General features: G+C 33.7%; 1 protein-coding gene across 2 annotated transcripts in view; it reads right to left on the bottom strand.

The window, feature by feature from the left end:
- KFase (kynurenine formamidase) overlaps positions 1–20160 on the bottom strand; it is a 28949-nt gene that overhangs the window by 7849 nt on the left and 940 nt on the right. The window contains exons 2-3 of one of the 2 annotated variants that reach the window (XM_076130859.1): positions 18540–18688; positions 321–474 (exon numbers count right to left, since the gene is read on the bottom strand). In XM_076130859.1, the coding sequence (XP_075986974.1) occupies positions 321–438 (118 nt within the window). In that variant the 5' untranslated portion in view covers positions 439–474; positions 18540–18688. Of the gene's footprint in view, positions 1–320; positions 475–1839; positions 2202–18539; positions 18689–20160 lie in introns of those variants that run through there. The other variant, XM_076130850.1, reaches the window with a different exon arrangement.

The following is a 20160-nucleotide window of genomic DNA, read 5'->3' as shown; positions in this document are numbered from 1 at the left end:
AACAATTTTTTTTTAAAGATATAACCTAACTTTAATACATAAGATACTTTTTGCCAGGGCATATCTTTAACGCGGTCGATGTTTGTTTGTTAGTTTTAACGCGCTAATCTCAGAAACTACTGGTCCGAATTGAAAAATTCTTTCAGTTTTAGATATTCGATTTATCGAGGAAGGTTATAGGCTATAAAACATCACGCTATGGCCGTTAGGAGCAGAGTGGCAACGAAAAAGTTACAAAAACGGGGAAAATTGTGACCCATTCTCTCTTCGGTGACGCAAGCGAAGTTGGGCGGGTCAGCTAGTTTGTTATAAAAACATACCTGCAGTGACATGCTGCACATGATTGTGTAGGACCTCTGTCGGAGTGGGGAACCTCAGGGACCACCTGCTCGGAGAGTACTCTCTCTCCAGGTCGATAGCGTCTAGTATCATTGACATCTTGGACTCGGTACCTTGCTCTTTACTCTGCTGCTTCTGGAAATAAAGGAATCAAAATTTATTGTTAAATTGGAGAAGGAATTTCTTGCTAACTACAATACGATTTTCAATAGTGAGCAAGATTTTGACATTTAGTGTTTTGTTTTTTTACTTTAATGCTTTAGTTTCCTGTACAAAATTTGTCGATAGCTAGCCGATAGGCGATATATATTGGCTTAGCCTTTGTTCCAAACTTTGTTGGAGTCGGCTTCCAGTCTCACCGGGTGCAGCTGGATACCATTGTTTTACATGGAGCGACTGCCTATCTGACCTCCACAACCCAATACCTGGGTTATAACACGATACCTTTTCGGTAAGACTGGTTGTCAGACTTTCAAGCTTCTGACTACTGTTAACGACTGTCAAAGATCTTCGTAAATGACAGCCGGGACCCACAATTTAACGTGCCTTCCGAAACACGGAGAACGTAGGGGCTTCAAAAAAATCTTATCGGTAGGGGCCAAAGTCCACATAAACCCCCAGTTTCTCAGTTAATATCCACCCCTTTCAAATATTCCTAGTAGTTCCCGTTATATTTGTCATAGTTTCACATTCTACGATCATCGTCCTTGGATGCATTTTATAGAGTAAATGGAGTTACACACTGTATATATTATATAACCATGGATTTTTGAAGGATTGAAGATGTTTAAAAAGGGCTTCCACGTGTTGAGTTCGGCCCTACGCATGCCTTCCGGGACTCTATAGTCCCGACATACAAGTAAGACGTACAAATAATAATAACTACTCGTTGACAAAACCAGAAGTGATTGTCCCACTGTTCTGGATTCAGTATAAGCGGAATAAAAATACCTATGTTATTATACTTTGACCTATAAAGTAAAAAAAAAGTTTAGCAGGAAGTAACTGGTTTTATACAGTCTCGTTTCTTTTTTAACACAGGTATTTTCAATAAAAACTACTATAATTCAGACCAAATTGGTTTAATGGTCCATTAAATCTATTGAATTTAAAAATATGCCGAGTCAGCTTCATTATCTATCTCAATTGTAGGAATCATAGATCCTACAGTATCTTTTTAGTGTTAGCAAAAAAACCTTTACTTTAAAAATACTTTGCCACCTAAATTCATGTTTGGTTTAATATGACTCTACAATACTCTACTTACATGCTATTTACCGAGATTTTGGAATAGTTGTACAAATGCAACGCAGTTTTCTACAAAATGCAGGATTTTATTTCTCCGTGACTGCATGAACGGACGGATGCAAACAAAGTAAAATCACTTTTATAACTGTAAAAATTAAAAGATATAACCTCTGTTCAAAATACTGAATGAAACCCTAAACACGTATAAATAATATTATGTCAAAATTGATATCACTTTGATCAAATATTTACCTTTTCTTGTTCTTTAAACTTCGAAACACAGACGCGGCTTCGTATTACTTTCAATATTTTTACACACAACACTTTCACTCTGAACATAGCACATTTCATGACTATAAGTAACTAACTACAAGGTGTTACACTTATATCACTTCGCAACTAACGTTATCGAGTCTATTTGTAGCAAATAGAACGACAGCTCCTAAACATCAACAATGGCCACGATAAACTGTAAACTCGAACGTATTTATCAAGTTACATCACAACACACATGTTTTACGAGACCCTATCTAATCTTTGTTCTAAATAAATATCGCGAATGTTTTGAGACAAAGAATACAACGCTAGTGGAATCACTGAAGTGTGCAATATGGGTACATAACATTACGCACTCGACTGGTCCACAGTTTTACTTCGAATCATTTATCCTTCCGCGTTGAACGAGTAATTCTGAAAAAAGAGCAATTTGCGTAAATAGTGTCACCAAAAGTGTTGGTTTACGTCGGACGGTTTCAGGGCTCATAAATTTTGTCCGTCGGTTCGTTACTGCCTTACTGGCGACCGTATGCGTAGTACGGTGTACCGTCTTGATTTTTACGGTGCACGAAATTTTCTGCATTATGAATTTTACTTTCTTTAGTATGTACGGTTTTTTTATATTCCTTTTACTGTGTCTACGTTGTGTAGGTATATTTGGAAGGTTCAAGCTTCAAACTAATTTAATTTTTTCAAAGAATATTGCAACAATTTTTCATGTCTTTATTAAATCATCACGCTTAATAAGTAAATTATACCTGTTTTATAACATGTATATAACAGATTACGCAACTACAAAAAGTAGGTCGATAGTTTTCAATGACGACAGATAATTTTATTGAATGTAAAAAAAAATATCTAAACAATATTTGTTAACACTTTTATTTATTAAAAAGGCACAACAATTTTATGAAAATAAGGTCAAGATTGTTAAGTACAGAAAACTTTTTTTCTTTCAATTCCTAAGTATTTGTGTTACTCAGTTCAATGTAACTAAAAAGGACATATTTTTATCAGTTTGTTGATACTATTCTATCTGAAACAATTGATACCAAATCGCTTAAGCCTTTTTCATTCTGAGAACAACTCTGTATACAAAAATTTATTATAAAAAATGCATCAATCGAAAAAAAAATGTAGCATATTCGATGGAACGAGGTTATATAACGAATTGAATGAACGTCAGCATGTAGGTCTGCTGTCTATCTAACTATCATTCTCAAACTATCTTTCCTTAAGGCGTTTCAAAAAAATACTACTAAAGTAACCATGGTACAAAGTAAAGGGGTAACCAAGAGAACGGATTGCTTGTTTTCAAGTAGATCTACGTAAATACATACGTCATAGTTAGTAAACCACGAAGGAAAAGTAAATTCGTCATTTTGTTTGTAGGTAGTTTCTGAGGCTGCGTAATTCCCTGAAATGATTCATTTACGCAGTTGTTTAAATGACTCAAAATTGACAATGTGTTACACTTTGCCCTTTAATTTATTAATGGTCACTTAAATATGGTCGCCGTACACATTTTATTTTTATATTTATCAACTAGGTACGTCTTGCATCTGGAAATTCCTAAAAAGTTAAACCTATATCAAATATCTGTTATCATGTTATTATGACGAGTCATAAAGCTTATGTCAAACATAATACATTGTAGCAGTTAGTTTGTTTTGTCATTATAATTTGGATCATAAAACACACGTGTAGGTTTACTAGAATACTAGCATCTTCTCTCCATGCGAAATTTCTCCTAAGTAACGCAAGCCTGATGGTCTTCAAAAAGGTGTGCGCGATACTCTACTACTATTGAGTATCGATAATCGACTAACTATCGAGAAGTTTTGTATGAGAATCTGATCAGCGCGATCTAGTGGGAGCTGTAGGAAGTAATATTTTTTTTAATATCAAACTCTCGTTACTCAATAAACTATAGAGAATCGCGCTAGGTTACCTGCCTTTGGAAATCATGATATACCAACGTAATAATAATTTATTACCTTCGTATAATTAGCGATAAGCAATCACGATCTTTTTATGATTATTACGTAATTTTCACTCAAACAGAAGACAATGCATAACAAATCTAAACAAAATAATTGAGGAAAACAATGTACCTAACTAAATAGTTGAAGATAATATTATGTAACAACAATTCGTATACAATTACAGAAAAGTGAATTATTGTAATTGCGAATTACGCAGACGTTTTTAATTTTAAGACAATTTTTCACTTTGTTACAATCAGTTCTCTATCGTCGATACTATTGACTATCTAGAGTTCATCATTGAAAATGTAATGCAAAAATAGTTCCTACAGCACCCACTGGAGGCGCTGATCAGGTTCTTAAACAAAATTTCTCGAAAGCTTGCCGATTTTCGATAGCTGATAGGGATAGAGTATCACGCAATTAACTCTATACAAGTCAAAATACGGGAATCCCTTATTCGATTTCACAGAAAACCAATTTAATACAACTGCTACATTATTACGCCTACAAAATTGTCTGCGGACTAATCTAAAGTGTAATTAAAGGGTTAAAGGCAAACTCAAGTCAAATAAACCAGACTAGTTTATTTAAACGTCACGACCCTCTTCCGGTCACTACAACTTAGTTTTGCTTCTACATTTATACTAATACTCTTAATTTATAGTTCTGTCTGTATTTGGGGCTAAAGGGCAAAAACGGAACTCTATTACTAAGATTTGACTGTCTGTCTGTCACTACTGTCACACTCATGTACCGTGATAGTGAGGCAGTTAAAATTTTCACAGATGAAGTATTTCTGTTGCGGCTATAAAAACAGAATAAAAATAGACAATTAAGCTGTTTCCCATAAAATAACGTAATTTTTGCCGTTTTATAAAATTATGGTACGGACTCTTCGTACGCGAGTCCAACTCTTATTTGGCTTTTTCTCTCTATTGTCATATTTGGTTTCAAAAGATAGTTAATAAGTATTTCTCGAACACGAAAACACATGTTTCACTAACGACATACCGACCTCGAAACAATACTTTAACGAGTTAGTCTTGAAAACGTAATAACAGCTACTAATTAGCTACACAAGTTCCTGGGTGTAAAACTTTAGAGTCCTATCTCTAACAACTTGTAACAACCTCCACCGCGCCGCGGGTAACTGTTATTATGACGGTTTAACTTTTGCCTTTAACATTGAATACTATTGTTAAAAAGGCTAAACTTACCTAGCCTGTTTTACCCTTTGGGTACCGAACTCTAGAGATATTATAAAAGAAAGTGCAAAAAATACTGATTCAATATTACAAGTTCATACATACTATAATGCGAAAAGACTTTTTCCCCGACCTAATATATTGTAGTAACGTTCCAACCCGGGTTCGCTCCGTTTTAACAGTTATTTTACAAAAAAACCTATACTACTTTTATACATAAACCTTCCTTTTGAATCACCCTATATTCTATTTTTAACAAACTGAATAAAAATCCGTTGCATAGTTTTAGAGATCTAAGCATTCATACAGACATAGTGACACTCGCGGGAAGAAACTTTGCTTTATACTATGTGATTTATTATTGCTATTAAAATTGTACATAATTAATACTGCAGATATTTTTTTAAGTAAAAATGCATCGATTTGTTCTATAAATACACTATGATACTTGTTATAATAAAAAGGATCGAAGAATGTCAAGGTTTCTTTGTGGACTGCAGTTATAAAAACGTTTTTTGTCAAACATTTTAAGCGATATTCACAAACTGTTTATTTAGCGTGACTTGTATGATTCTAAAATATGCAAATTGGAGCTCTATAACGCCTTATTATGAGTAGGTATTTAAACTACTTCAACTTTACTTATTATTTATGGATTCCAAAAATTATGATACTTAGGATAGTTTAATGTTGTAGATGCTGATATATTATTATAGAGAGTATATTTATAGTCATACCGTATCACCCGGGAAGAACGAAGTAAATTTGCAGTAATTATTTATTCACTGTTCCTAATATTTTAGCTTCTGATTATTTTTAATACACGAACTTTAATAAACTTAAACACTTTTTAACCCGTTTTCTCACTATTCACCACGAAATTTCACAACATTTTAAATGTATTCAAACGATGTGTTTTAATTTAAACATGTTTTACCAACTTCGGTACACTAATGACTAATTTAGATTCACCGCAGTTTTCACAAACGATGTCGACTAAACCCATTATTTTTAAAAACGTCATTTATACTCAATTGGTTGTCTTTAACGATAACTAATGAATACAGGCCTGTAATTAAATTATTAGGTACCTATTTTTTCTTGTTTATGGTAATTGTTATGAAAAAAGTTATTGATTACGGTGAGGACGAATGATATTTCGTTTTGCAATTTCCTATAGCCGTTACTATCGAGTATCAAGAGTGACATATTTTAGATGTCACTCTTACTACTCTGTTTAGGTACTGAAATAAATAGTGTCGACGTACAAAATTGTCGATAGTGATAGAAAATCATCTCAGTACCTACAATTAGCTTCTGTCTCTATTTTCTTCTATAACAAACAAGCAAGCAATTGTGCTCCATCTTCACTTTTTCGTTTAAAACCACTACAACCACTGGGTGTAATTTAGTTTTCATCTTTATTTAGCAAGACTTTTTTTTAAATAACCTTTTCTGTTCCAGTGTCCCATTGTTGGGGAAAATTCTTCCCCAAACCTGTTATAAAGAAAAAATATTTGAGAATGGGCATATTGCCGCGTTTAGGATGTTTTCTTTTCGGACTCTTCCAACTGCTACGAATTATTGTTTATTTGATTAGCTATAAGTCATCCTACGCTATATCAATGAATCTAACAATGTAAATATTCATATATTAATAATACATAATATCTTCTTCTCAAGTATTCAGTGGCCTTACTTAATTAGCGCATTGATAATGAGTCACCGACTCGGTGCTCAAGGTGAAGTTACAACGATACTGTAGTGATAACTGACTAATGAACTTACTTAAGGGCATTACTGATGCATGCAAATGTATCCCTTTAGTTTTAAGTTTGTGTAACTGCTTGAGACCACAGCGTAAAACGTCAACTAAATATGAGTAAATTATTTTAATAACTGGCTTTCCATTTCCGGGTCAATTAATACGACAGTAGCATATTTTCATTTTATAATAATGCTGTTTGTGTGTCTCTCTGGTCTATCTTATGTTGTTGAAATGTAATATTTTTAGAAAATTTGTTTATTTTACATATAAACAGACGATAGCACACAAAATACTTGAAAGTATTATTTAGAAAAAAAAAACACGCTATCAAAATTATATATAGATGCAACGAAATTTAATAAGGTATACTTAAGTCTCATATTAACGCAATTACCTTTTCCTTAAGAACTCATCAACCGATTTCCCGCCACGCCATGCTTGAAGCGCGTTTGGCATAAATATCGTGGATTAAAGTTGACGACGTGCCCGACCACCCCATTACTTACCCACCTTAATCCTTTACCTCGCTAAAGACGATAGGTAAGCAGAGACGGTGAATTAATACATGCGTATTACTAAGGCGGAAACTATTAGGAACTTAACCACGTGAAGGTGATAGGATTTTGTTGCTGCACCCACAATAACAAATATATTATATAAATGCCTAAAAAGTACCAATAACTTAGAACTTCGTTGTGTCAGTCCCTTTCGTTTCGACCGTTCAAGTTCCATAATTAGGGAAATACATTTTCTACATCAAAATACATAGGAACCTACATTAGGCTTGCATTACAAGCAATGCAAAACATTACAATCACCTAGCTGGTGACAAGACCTACTGCTATCATCACCAATCTATAGAAACATATTGAATGTAGGATGGATTCCAGTTCATTATAATATTCGTACCCTGAATACCTTTACATCGTGGAAAAACCTGCTTTTCTGATAGAACTTGACACATTTAGCGGTATATAAATAACCGCGATTTTTAAATGGCATGCAAATGTCAAAGCTAAATGTTATCCTTTCGTAATGATTACATAATATTACAATAGGTATTTATCGGTCACACAAATGAAGAAGCTACAAAATTGCAACAGACTGGAAAATTTTGTGTTGCTGATGGTCTATGAAATTGTAAATTAAATATAATCTACGTGCATATTTAAAATATTTCTTGTGGGATAAAATAAAATATAACTAATACAACTAACGTCCTACCGGTACTATAGAGTATCGAGAGTTTGACATTTGAAATATACTGCAAAAATAGTTCTTACTGCGTCCGCTAGTGGCGCTGATTGGATTTTCATAAAATAATCTCAATAGCTAGCTGATTGTCTATAGTTGAAGGAGGTAGGGAACCGCTCTACAGTAGTTGAAAGCATTACGTGGTACGAATAAAAAGGTTAACAATTTTTTTTGGAAGAAAAACGCGTTATCTCGACGAGTTTATTACGTTTCAAAATATCCAGTACTAGTTATTTTCACAATTGTAATATGAACTCTTCCTGAAACATAACCTCAGTTTGTTTAGAATGTTCCGTAACACATGTGAACCACAAGTACTTAAATTCGATACCTGTTATGTGGTTATTTTGATATCGATATTCCTACTAGGTATCGAATATACCGATATATTATTCGAGTGTGTCGTACCGTAATCGAATCCAATTTGTTGGGCTCACTGAGTGTCATGAGCAACTGAGTTAATTTAAATCTCAGAGGCACAAGGGCCCAATCATGTTGCCATACATATTTTTATTATTTATACGCACGTGATATCTTATATAACGTAAATATATTTCTGCAAGTCGAATTCGAATGTTTAGAATGTTGTTATGTCAGGTTTTTTGTGATACGATTGGAAGTACATATATACGTTATACGTAGATGCGTAAACAAATTCTGCATTTAGCCCATTACTGTCCCACTGCTGGGTGAGGATTTCCTTCCGAAATTGAGGGAGTAGTAGTCCACCACGCAGGCCAGGTGCAAGTTGAAGACTTTGCATGCCCTCAAAAAATGCGTAAACACATTTTAGTAATGGAAGCGTTTAAAAAGTTTCCCTTCATCGCTTGAGCCAGTGATTTCCAAAAGTCATTGGTGTGTTACTTCAGGTTCGAACCGTCGACCACTTACTTTAAAACGCGCAACTTAGACCACGAATTTTAAATAAAATGTAAATTTAAAATGTATCCACGGGAACGCAAATCTTCTTGTAAGTAAAATTCTGTATTAGTAGATTTTCCAATCATGTTTATTTTACAAACAAACACGATTGTATTTATTACTTCAACAATAGACATAGAAGGCATTTATAATGACCATCATATCTTAGACCTAGGCGGTAATTACATTGAATCAACAATAGGAGCATTGATATCGCTAATACTATGCTCGGAAGATAATGATCGCATTTGAATCATTGGATTGCATCTCCACGTCAGTTCGATCACACCTACTTGTACTTATATCATTGTCTCTGCGTGTTACGGATGTACATTGTACTTATCTATACTTACTTAATATTATAAAGCTGAAGAGTTTGTTTGTTTGTTTGTTTGAACGCGCTAATCTCAGAAACTACTGGCCCAATTTGAAAAATTATTTCAGTGTTAGATAGCCCATTTATCAAGGAAGGCTATAGGCTATATTATTTATCATCACGGTACGATCAATAGGAGCAGAGTACCAGTAAAAAAAGTTACAAAAACGGGGAAAATTATGACCCATTCTCTCTTATATGTGACGCAAGCGAAGTTGCGCGGGTCAGCTATCTTATATAGTTACTAACTACTAGTGTGATTATTCTCTTAATTATCCTGCGTTTTTCTTCCAATTACTGCTCGTGGGAACTTTCTTTAAAGTTGATTTATGCAGACATGCAGCTAGAGCCTCAAAAACTTTTAAGTTATTATGACCAAAGAAACAAGAATTAATGTGTGAAATGAGTTGTGAGATGAACAAATAGAAATTTCAAAAATAAACGTTCTGTCTCAGTCCCAGTTACGGATTTACATTACATAAGTAAAGTATAAATTATAAGCACTTAGCTAAGGTGGTGGACTCAAAACCTAAACCGCCTCTCATTCGGGAGGAGACCGCTGCCAGCAGTGCGAGAGGGTAAAAACAAGAATTAATGCAAACAATGATAAGGAATAGTTCGTGTAAAATTTGAAAGTAAACCAATAGGAAATTAATTGATTTTGTAATACTAAGATACTAACACCAGTAATATAAAACGAAACCAGATGCCTACGAGGTGTAACATAATCATAATGTGCAATGCACCTATACGTTTCATGTTTTTTAGCTCACGTTACCAATAGAGGTTGTGTATTATGTTTCTATTAAAACAATTTGGAAATGTTGTTCATTACAGTTATTTTAGATGTAGAATAAGTGATGCTATTACTTCATTTGAGTACCAAAACTCAGTAACGCTATAGCATTATCGATTGGATCGGTTTAATGCAAACATTTTAGATGCAAAACTAAAACCAATAGCTAAATACTGTTGTAAAGTTGTATTGATATACATTACAAGTTGAACAGACTTTGAATTTACTATTTATACTTATAAAACAAGAGATAAAAACACAAAGTTTACGAACAGTTGACCGACCGCAGGTCCTTTAAACCGAGCAAACAAATTACAACAAATGCCACAACGATCCCTATAAGCCTTTAAAAAGCCTCGCAGAGTTCTCTAACTAAAAGCAGATACTTAGCGACGTTTACAAACAATAAGGTTTCGTACAAACTGATAGATCCGGGTAATTTGCACGAAATTTATTAGAACAACTCTTTAAGGATTTACATAGGTTTCATGCACATGATGGATTTTAACGGGAAAAGTCTCAGTGAAGCTTATTGGTGGCTCTTTGTATTAAATGTTCGTGAAAGTTGTGAGGAACTAGATTTAGTTATGGTTTATTTATGTTAAGAAATGTTATATTCAGGGTGCATTTCGGTAATTCACTAAATCTATCAGAAACGCGAGTGCTCAAGTACGTTTGTATAATTGTCTATAATCACTACATCTAGCAAACAAATTACAAAAACAAATGAAGCAGGAATAAAGTACTTCCTTGTTGTATTTTGTGTTAATCTAAGGTGCAAATGTATCTTAAATTTAGTACGAAAAAAGTCTTAATCTGCGTGAACAATCGTGGACTACGCAATAATGCCTTCTATTACGCGCTATTGACATTATTCACTTTGATAAATTGCAAATCATATTATGGCAACTGTGTAGTTAAATTGGCCTTTTTTATATTGTTATAGCTCCTGTGCCAAGGTCACTCTGTTGTTTACATGAATCGTTTATAGAGTCGCCACCAGACGCCCGAGTTTAGTTTATGAGTATGACTAATCCTTGGTTTGCTCAACTAAACACACAATCGAAAAGTGAAGCGATTGTTTACAAAATTATATTTAACAAAGATATAAAATCTAAAATCACTTATAAATCATTGATAATCCTGTCACCAAGTTGGGCAATATTTTTACAATGTTCTCTAGATTTGGTAGAAAAAGTTATGTTTTTTTCCTTAGCCTGGTTGGGTCCCCCATTCGAGGGCAAAGTCTTTTTACCTTTTCTGCCTTTCATCGTAATATTTAGATTTAAATTTTCATTGTGATAACAGGGGAACTCGTGGCTAAGTAACAGCAGCGGACCCGTGTTATAAACCAGGTAACTGGGTTGTAGATGTCATGATGATGATGAAAATACTGGTGTTCAACAGCATTCGGTGAGACTGGAAGCCGACTCCAACATAGTTGTAAGAAAGGCGGCAGAGTCAACTATTCTATTGATATTTTGTGAGATACGTCTCTTTTAAAAATAATATACTTGCATACCATTAGCTAACAGTGTTTGCAAAATAATGTGAGGAACTTGACCTCATTAAGTAACACAATTACCAAGTTTATGTTTGTACATTATGAATGAGGGATATTTACTAACATTACCACCCTAAATAAACTTAATTGCAATCACTTATTATTATACTGATAAGAAATTGTTGATCTAAACAAAGTGATATAGGTTCTAATTTAAGAAGGCTTTAATAGAATGGCAGTTATTTTCTACTCGTCCCAAAAAAAAAATGTTATTGGTAAAGCAAAAATATATTGCGAATTCATCTAAATGAACTGTAGCCTGATTTTCTGATTGATTGACTGATTGTTTTAACCGTTTAGCTATCGAGACATTTTGTATGAAAATCTGATCAGCGCCTCTAGCGGATGCAGTAGCAACTATTTTTGCAGCACATTTTTAATGTCATACTCTCGATACTCGATAGTACCGACTAGAGAATTGCGCTACTGAAGATTGATTGAAAATCATTTATAAACAGTAGTAGAGTCAAAACCTTCACAGTCAGTCATGGTCAACGTTCACGTCATACAAGATAAGAGGCTCTATAATAGAGTAGCGATAATCTAGATCACACATCGCGTCATCGATAAACAAGGGTCTTCTTTACATCGGATGTGCCATTTTATTTCTTAAAGTGTGTTTATAAATACGGTTACGGCGTGTTTATCATATTCGATAATGCTATTTATAGTTCATTGAACGTTGTTTACTGAAAATATTAGCGGTGACTGGTGTAGGGTCAAACTCCTACCTATCTATCAAACTATTGGCTACTGCGGGGTAAGTAAGTAAATGTTTAAAGTGTGAAGACAAAATGCCTCTAGTAACTATCAGGTAGCGCCGTATTGCGCTACAGTATTTGCTATTGTTGCTCTACTCTTATTAGTCATAGCATGATATTATATGGCATATATTATATTCAACACAAAAATATTTCTTCAATTTGTACCAGTTGTTTCTGAAGTTAGCGCGTTCAAGCGAACAGACTCTTCATCCTAGTGCTATTAGTACAGACGTAATAAAAATAAAACTTGCATAATAATCGCATTCCAAATGTCAAATAATAGTTTGACATTTAAACGATACTATCTCTAGTCGATATTATCGAAAGTTCGCGACTGATTATCACAACGAAAGTTCATCCAAATGAATCGGAACGCAAATAAACTTTAATTTATTCGTTGCATTCGTAAATAAGATATAAATATTAAAATGAATATTATTATTGAAGTTCTGTTAGCTTTCAAGGCTCTCAGGGTTTATTCAATCAGCAAATTTATATGTAAACATTATAAATTATGTTTGTAAGAGTACATACGTACTGGTCGTTTCTAATTTATATTGGAATATTTCTTAATAGTAGCCCGGAGTTTGATACCGTCAAAATGGCAATAGGCTCGCCTCCCATTATGTAGGTATATCTATACGTTATTTACATAATATATGTAGGTATATTAAGGTATATGTATGTGTGTAACAGGATCTTGATTATGAATATTGTTATAGTAAATGCATCTATAAATAGAATACTTTTAAAACTTGATTCGCATTAATAAAAAATGTGTTGAACAGTACCTACCTACTTGTATTTTTTTAATATTGTTTTGTAACTTGGGATTGTATTATTATTTCTGTTTTATGACGACATTTGTGTAAATAATGTTATAATTTTTTATTTTTATTTTATAGTCTAGTGGTCCACCTATATGTATAGTCTAGTGTGTCACAGTTGTTCAAGACATCCATGAGGCCTAACATTATGAATAGAAAGAAAGTACTGATTTCATTTCATTTGAATAAATAATATAATTAAGAAGGTCATCTTCGTTAGTCCTTTTTATTATAAACTAGGTAAAACCAGTATAAATGTTTGTAACGATTACATCAACATGTATTGTGTAGGTCGCAACACTTTAGCATAGGTCGTCTCTCGAATGTGGGCTGATAACTGTCGCACTGATAACTGTTGCTTGTTTATAATACTTCACAGGAACGTATCAACGTAAGGATAACATTGTAGGAAACAAAGACTTTACCTTTTAAGGCTTTTATGCTTTACAAACATATTATCAAGCCTGTTATACTTGAAGGTGGAGAGAGATATAAAATACGGGTGAATTCGTTCTAATGTGCTCTAGATCGGAGGCACATATGGGAACAAGGGAAATGCTGTGAAAATAATTTTAAAAAAGATAGATAAATTCTTTTCGTTCTTTTTTAGTTGTTATTAATAACTGGAGAAATATTCTTGGGTGTTTAATACAAATAAATAAATATAGAGAAAAATTGATTTAGTAGTGACTTTTACGTTCCATTGTACCGAACTGTCCCTACTGCGTCTGGCCCCAGCATACTGAAATAATAGGCCAATTGGTGGGCCAATTTGGAGACAAATACCAGGGGGAGTTACTCCAACGGCATGCCATGGAACTCGTACAAGGCGACTAAAAGTGAGAGAGAGAGAGAGAGAGAGAGAGAGAGAGAGAGAGAGAGAGAGAGAGAGAGAGAGATGCGGGAAAGCACAAAACAGCAGCGTCTTTTCGCAAAGGTAAAATTAACATTTTACTGAAGAAAAATCTAGGAGCGATAAACTAAATCACTTCAAAACTGCCGGGGGGGGGGGGAAGGGGAGATGAAAAAAAGAGAACTGCTGAACTAAATCCGTCATTACCAAAGATAAGGCCTTTACTGGGCCAAAAAAAACAATGGATATGGAAAAGAATCTAGTTTCTAGCAGAATACTTAAACTCTTGCTAGAAATAGACATACCTATATCGATACTATGCAATTGCAATAAGAAAACAATGTACCTATTTGCCGGTCGCACTGTGCTTCTGTGCTATTTTCGAATTTAGTCCATCTGCGTAGGTAGTAAGACTAAAAATATCGACCCGTTTGCACTGAGCAAACACTGTTTGTTTAGTTAAAATACATCTATTTACCGTATTGTCAAAACCAAAATATTTGTACATTTAGGACTTCATTAATAACTTCTTCCGTTTATATGTATTTAAATGCCTTATGTACTGCAGAATTTGGAGTAAATATGTAAAAATCGCAAATCTTGTCAAGTCGCATGATTTGCAATTTAATGCGATTCAAGAAAAACTTAATACAAAGACTGAATTACAATAATGTCTTCGAAACTGTGAGTCGGACTTATCATGTATCTCCGTTGACAACTAGTGTACCTACATCAAATTGATAGCCACTATGCAATACATTGCTGCTTTGACGTAACGTTTTAATCACTTTAATCTAAGGGAGAAGACAATGTACAGCATAGTGGCTTTGCAATAGTGGTCAACGTGATGACCCCCTATTTGTACCACCGTTTTCCTGACACAACGTATATTTTTTAAACTAATCAGTTATTTTACAGGAATTTGATTATGAAATGTTATAAACGGGCTATAATAATTCCATTAATCTTTGTTTGAACAAATATTATACGTAACGGGTCGTAGTGGTCAGCATCTGTTTTTAAACGGAGATAATTTTAGCACGTCCAAAACTCTGTTTACTTATTTTTGTGCAAATATATTTTACGTGTGTTGTAACAATGACATGTAGTTTTTGAGATGTCTGTTCATATATTTGTTAATTATTATTTTCAAATGAAAACAGTGATAGCGGAGTCTACCACGGAAGTGGTTGACGGTTTGAACCCGAGGCAACAAACCAATAACTGATCGAAGTTATGTATTAGAAATAATTACCACTTGGTCTGTCGGTGCGGTGGTGGGAAAACATCGTGATAAAACCTTGCTTAAATTACCTCTAGTTAAATACGTGTCAAAAAACTTACCTACTAATTTCTGTAAATCTTTTTGTAGTATTCCTTAATATTTACTTTAAATGGAGATTCTGATTCCCTGATTAAGGAACATCGATACTAGTCTGTCCTATGGTTTCATGATACCGGCTAAGCCGACCTTTTAGACAAATCCTTAGAACCGGTATACACTAATGAACAATCAACATTATTAAATTGATAAAGTCAATGTGTGTTTGTATTATTTCAGACTTTTGTAACTTTACAATTGTTACTGATCTAATTTCTATGCATTTAGCAGTGGATGTCTTTTAAATCTACTTACGCAGTGTCCTATTCATACTCACTTTAAAAATTTAAACAAGGAAAATAAAATATGAAGCGAATACAATGACGTTTATTTCAAAGCGGAACAAAGCAGTTTTTTTATACTGTAAAAAATGTATTGAAATTCAGATGCGCACCAAATATTTTTGACTAAACTGCTAGACAATCGTATGTGCGCATCTGAATTTAAATCATATATTTTAAATATTTTTGAGAATTATTCTATTAAGAAGTGGCAAGTAAATACACCTCAATTATAATACAAATCGCTACATACTCTACAAAATATATAAAAAAGTCGCTTCCTGCGTCTGTCCCTATGTCTGTATACAGTATGCTTAGATCTTCTAAACTACGCAACTGATTAATATGCGGTTTTTTACCAGAAAATTTGATTCAAGGAGAAGTTATATGTGTAAAAGCTGTAAAGTATTTTTGTAAAATAACTGTTTAAGCCGGGCGAAGCCGGGGCGGCCGCTAGTAAGTTCATATAATAATATGAAATCTATGTATAAATAGGCTTAGGGAAGGTAAAAGATCCTTGTTATGTTTACAGCTCTATACGTAGGTATCAGATAACAAAGGCAGGAGCGCAGAGTTCAACGCCCTCTGCACCACAACTGTGTCTATACTAGTCTTTCGTAACCTATGTCATGTACGGTTAGCGTCAAACAAGTTTATATACTGTCATATTTTCAAAAGTATTTTTACATAGGTACGTATGTATGTACATAAAATCACGACTTGTTTTCGTAGGGGTAGGCAGAGACTAAAGAATATAGCATCTTTATCCAAGAAGATTATGAAATGACGACTAATTATTATCTTCAAAGTTATTTAACAATCATTGTGTATTGTTTGACCATAAGCAGTAATTAAATCGATATTTTCATACAAAAAGAGTATGACTAAAAATGTGACAGTGATACATATTTCTGTTGTTGACTGTACTATAAAATGTTTCTTTATCAGTGCTAGCATTCCTCAGTGTTTTATGAAACCTGATTCTTTTGTAGTTGTAGTTTGGTATAAGACTACGCCCTAGATTTCTAGATTCAACAGTCTTACTTAGGTACTGTTTATAAAATTATGTTTTAACTAACTGACCCGCAAACGTTGTGTTGCCATATAAAAAAAATAGTGTCACTTAAGGGTATGAAAAATAGATGTTGGCCGATTCTCGGACCTACTCAATATGCTCGCAAAATTTCATGAGTTACGGTCAAGCCGTTTCGGAGGAGTACGGTAACGAAAACTGTGACGCGAGAATTTTATATACTTATTACATGTAAGAATACTATGGACCTACATACCAAACCTTTATTACACATACATTTCGCATTAGGTACACCTTATACCATTATAAAAAGTAAGGTTTTATTCGTTAGTTTCTATTACAGCCAAATGCACAACGATATATTAATTTCGTAGCTAATATCTAATTATTTTTGAACCTAGACAGCTGCAAAATAAAAAAAGCTTAGTAGAAGTAAAAAATTGTAATTAGCAGTTTAATTTTGCAGAAAATAGGTAGTTACTACTTAGCCAGTATTTAAATCTGCAAGAATTTGACTGCATAAATACTCTTGCATATTGTGTAAATATGAGTAAGATAATCGTAGCACGTTAAGTAAAGGAAATAGGTAGGTTTTTACCGCGTGTCTATCTGCTAGTGAGTTATAATCGTAATTGCAATTGTTTAATTTATTAGATGCAATAATTTCTCTGTTTAAAATTAATAACGATTTTTTGCCTTAACATTTTGGTGTAAACCATAATCTCATGTACCTAGTTGTCTAAGGAAATAACTATTTTGATTAGATTTTTGACTGATTTATACGAAATATCATAAGTTTATACGAAAAACATAATTTTGATTGTTTATTTATTTTATTTAAGTCAAGCACAAGAAGCATGCGTTTTTTAAAAAATAAGTATCGAATAATATTTATATGTATTTATAAGATTTTTCGTGTCGGCTTTTAAAAAGTTGTAGTACATATGTACTTGAGTACCTATGCATGTATTCATGAAGCTTCTGTATAGGTATTATCATATTATCTAACTGATAACATACTGACTTTAGCACAAAAAATATACTGATAGCGATTACGTTCTACGACCAAGCGTTATCAATGTCCAGAAACATCATTTTAATAACAACTTATTCATACCAGAACAATATTTTTTTATAAAGTACACTTGATTTTATATGATAAAACAATAAAAAAACCATTCACAAGGACATGCTAATAAACTGAATACATAAATTAAGCTGTGTCGTTGTAAATACGGAATACCGGCTTTACTATAGTAGCCAATGTCGCACAAAAACAAAACATTGACACAAGCTTTAGTCGACCAATTAACATAGCAATTACTAATGGGGCTTATGTAAATTATCTAACGAGTAGGTAGTTTAAGAATGATAATAAATATACCTACTAATTGCCATAAATAAGAAACAGTTATAAATAGTACAAAAAACGGGCTTTAAAATACCTAATAGGTATTTCTTATTAAACATCAATAAACCGTAAATGATAACCGACTCATGTTTATTTATAAAAGAACCCGTTTTGCCCATATGCACTTGTAAATTATGGGCCCCGGCTTACATTTTAACATAAAAATTCATATAAGGTCCGGTACAAGATTTCTTAAGACACCAAAACGTGAAACACTGTGCCATAATACACAATATTTAATAAGAAAAGCTTACCTTTAAGTCTTGAAGTGTTTTTCACAAAGAATGTAACACTGTTGTTTGTAAACAATGATGTTGTCAGAGGCGCGAGCGCACACGCTGCCGTATCGGAGTGAATTGAGCGACGAACGCCACGCCCGCGCACGCTGCCCGGTCACACACGTCTAAATATAAAACCACGATTACCACGACGTACACAGCTTGATCCTAACTTTTACCGATAACTAAACTAATTGACAGTACATTTAGTCGTGTTTACGTCGTTAAAACCCCTCAAATTGCAATAAATAGCCCGATAAGTTCGCTTACAGAACCCTTACAAACTATTTCTGTATTATTATTACTCTTTGTGTTAGTTATACGGAAGTTGTTCAAGGTTCTTTCGCACCTGCATCAAACCGCGAAATATAATGACATTACGACATGATGTATTTAATTTGCTGAACAAACAGTTTAGCGTTTACTAAGCGCACACATTTTTATTGAAGAAACTGCATCGCTGCGTTTCATTTAGGCCTTATTACAAAAACTGAAGGGTCAATGTTCAATTATGCGTAAAAGAAGTGCACTGTAACAATTTAAATAACAACGTCATGAAGTAATAGGTGTGGCAGTACTTTATAGAAAAAACTACAGCTCTCCATTTTTTTTTAAAAGCATACATTTGGGTTTCCACCTCGATGCTAAATATGGTAAGCAAATAGTTAACCCCGAGACCTTTATAAAAGTTCAGGAGTATTATGATACTCCTGAACTTTTAGGTAGGTATGCCTAACTGTACCTATTTACCTAATAAAAACGCAGGTCCTGTGTTCTGTGACTCTTGGCAAGAGTCAATGGTAGTATTGCTCCAACGGCAGCTGACCAAAACCGGCGACGCTTAACGCAGCGGCTACGTGACTTAAATCATGAACTCAGATAGTTGCACGACCCTGCAGGCTTTTGTTGTTTACTCGTGAGACAAGAAGACAAATTATTTAACTACAATAAATTGTTATAAAAATGTAAAATGGCCTAAAATATCTGCTTTTATATTAAGTACCTACCTAATTAGGGCAAGTTTTACCACTTCTGACAAAGTATTGGATAGCTTAAAAGATGCATTTTTGACAGTTGATATAAAAGTTTTGTGTCAATTTATCTATATTTTTGCGACACTTATCCGAGCTGTAAAACTAACCCTTACCTACTTTCTTAATAAAAGCTTATTCAGAGTAAAGTTTATAATGACAAAGACGCATCTGCCCAGCTACTTCTAGTCATTGCCCCAGCTGTTCATCAGTCCTATATCTTTTATAGATTTAACTTTGTTCTCGTATTTTAATCTACAATTTATGAATCGTCAGTGGCGTCCCTTTTGAAGAGTATAATCAATCAAACGCCTGACATGGAATACAGACCGCATTGATCATTTGCGAATGGTTGCGGTTAGCCGCGCCTATTGGAGCTTTGACCGTTCGACGGAAGGAAACCGGCCAAAATTACTAACTACATTTGTAACTATTACCTAGACTTCATGTAGCCTAAATGTACCTACATTTCCAATGCTCACCGTCGCTATTATACAAAATACAGATAGTTGTACGCACATTATTGAAAGTGTGAAAGCTACTTACACTCATTCTTTTTACACTTT

This window comes from Anticarsia gemmatalis, chromosome 2 (genome assembly GCF_050436995.1).
Source record: "Anticarsia gemmatalis isolate Benzon Research Colony breed Stoneville strain chromosome 2, ilAntGemm2 primary, whole genome shotgun sequence".
NCBI classification, from domain to species: domain Eukaryota; kingdom Metazoa; phylum Arthropoda; class Insecta; order Lepidoptera; family Erebidae; genus Anticarsia; species Anticarsia gemmatalis.
This window is presented reverse-complemented; position numbering and strand designations above follow the sequence as displayed.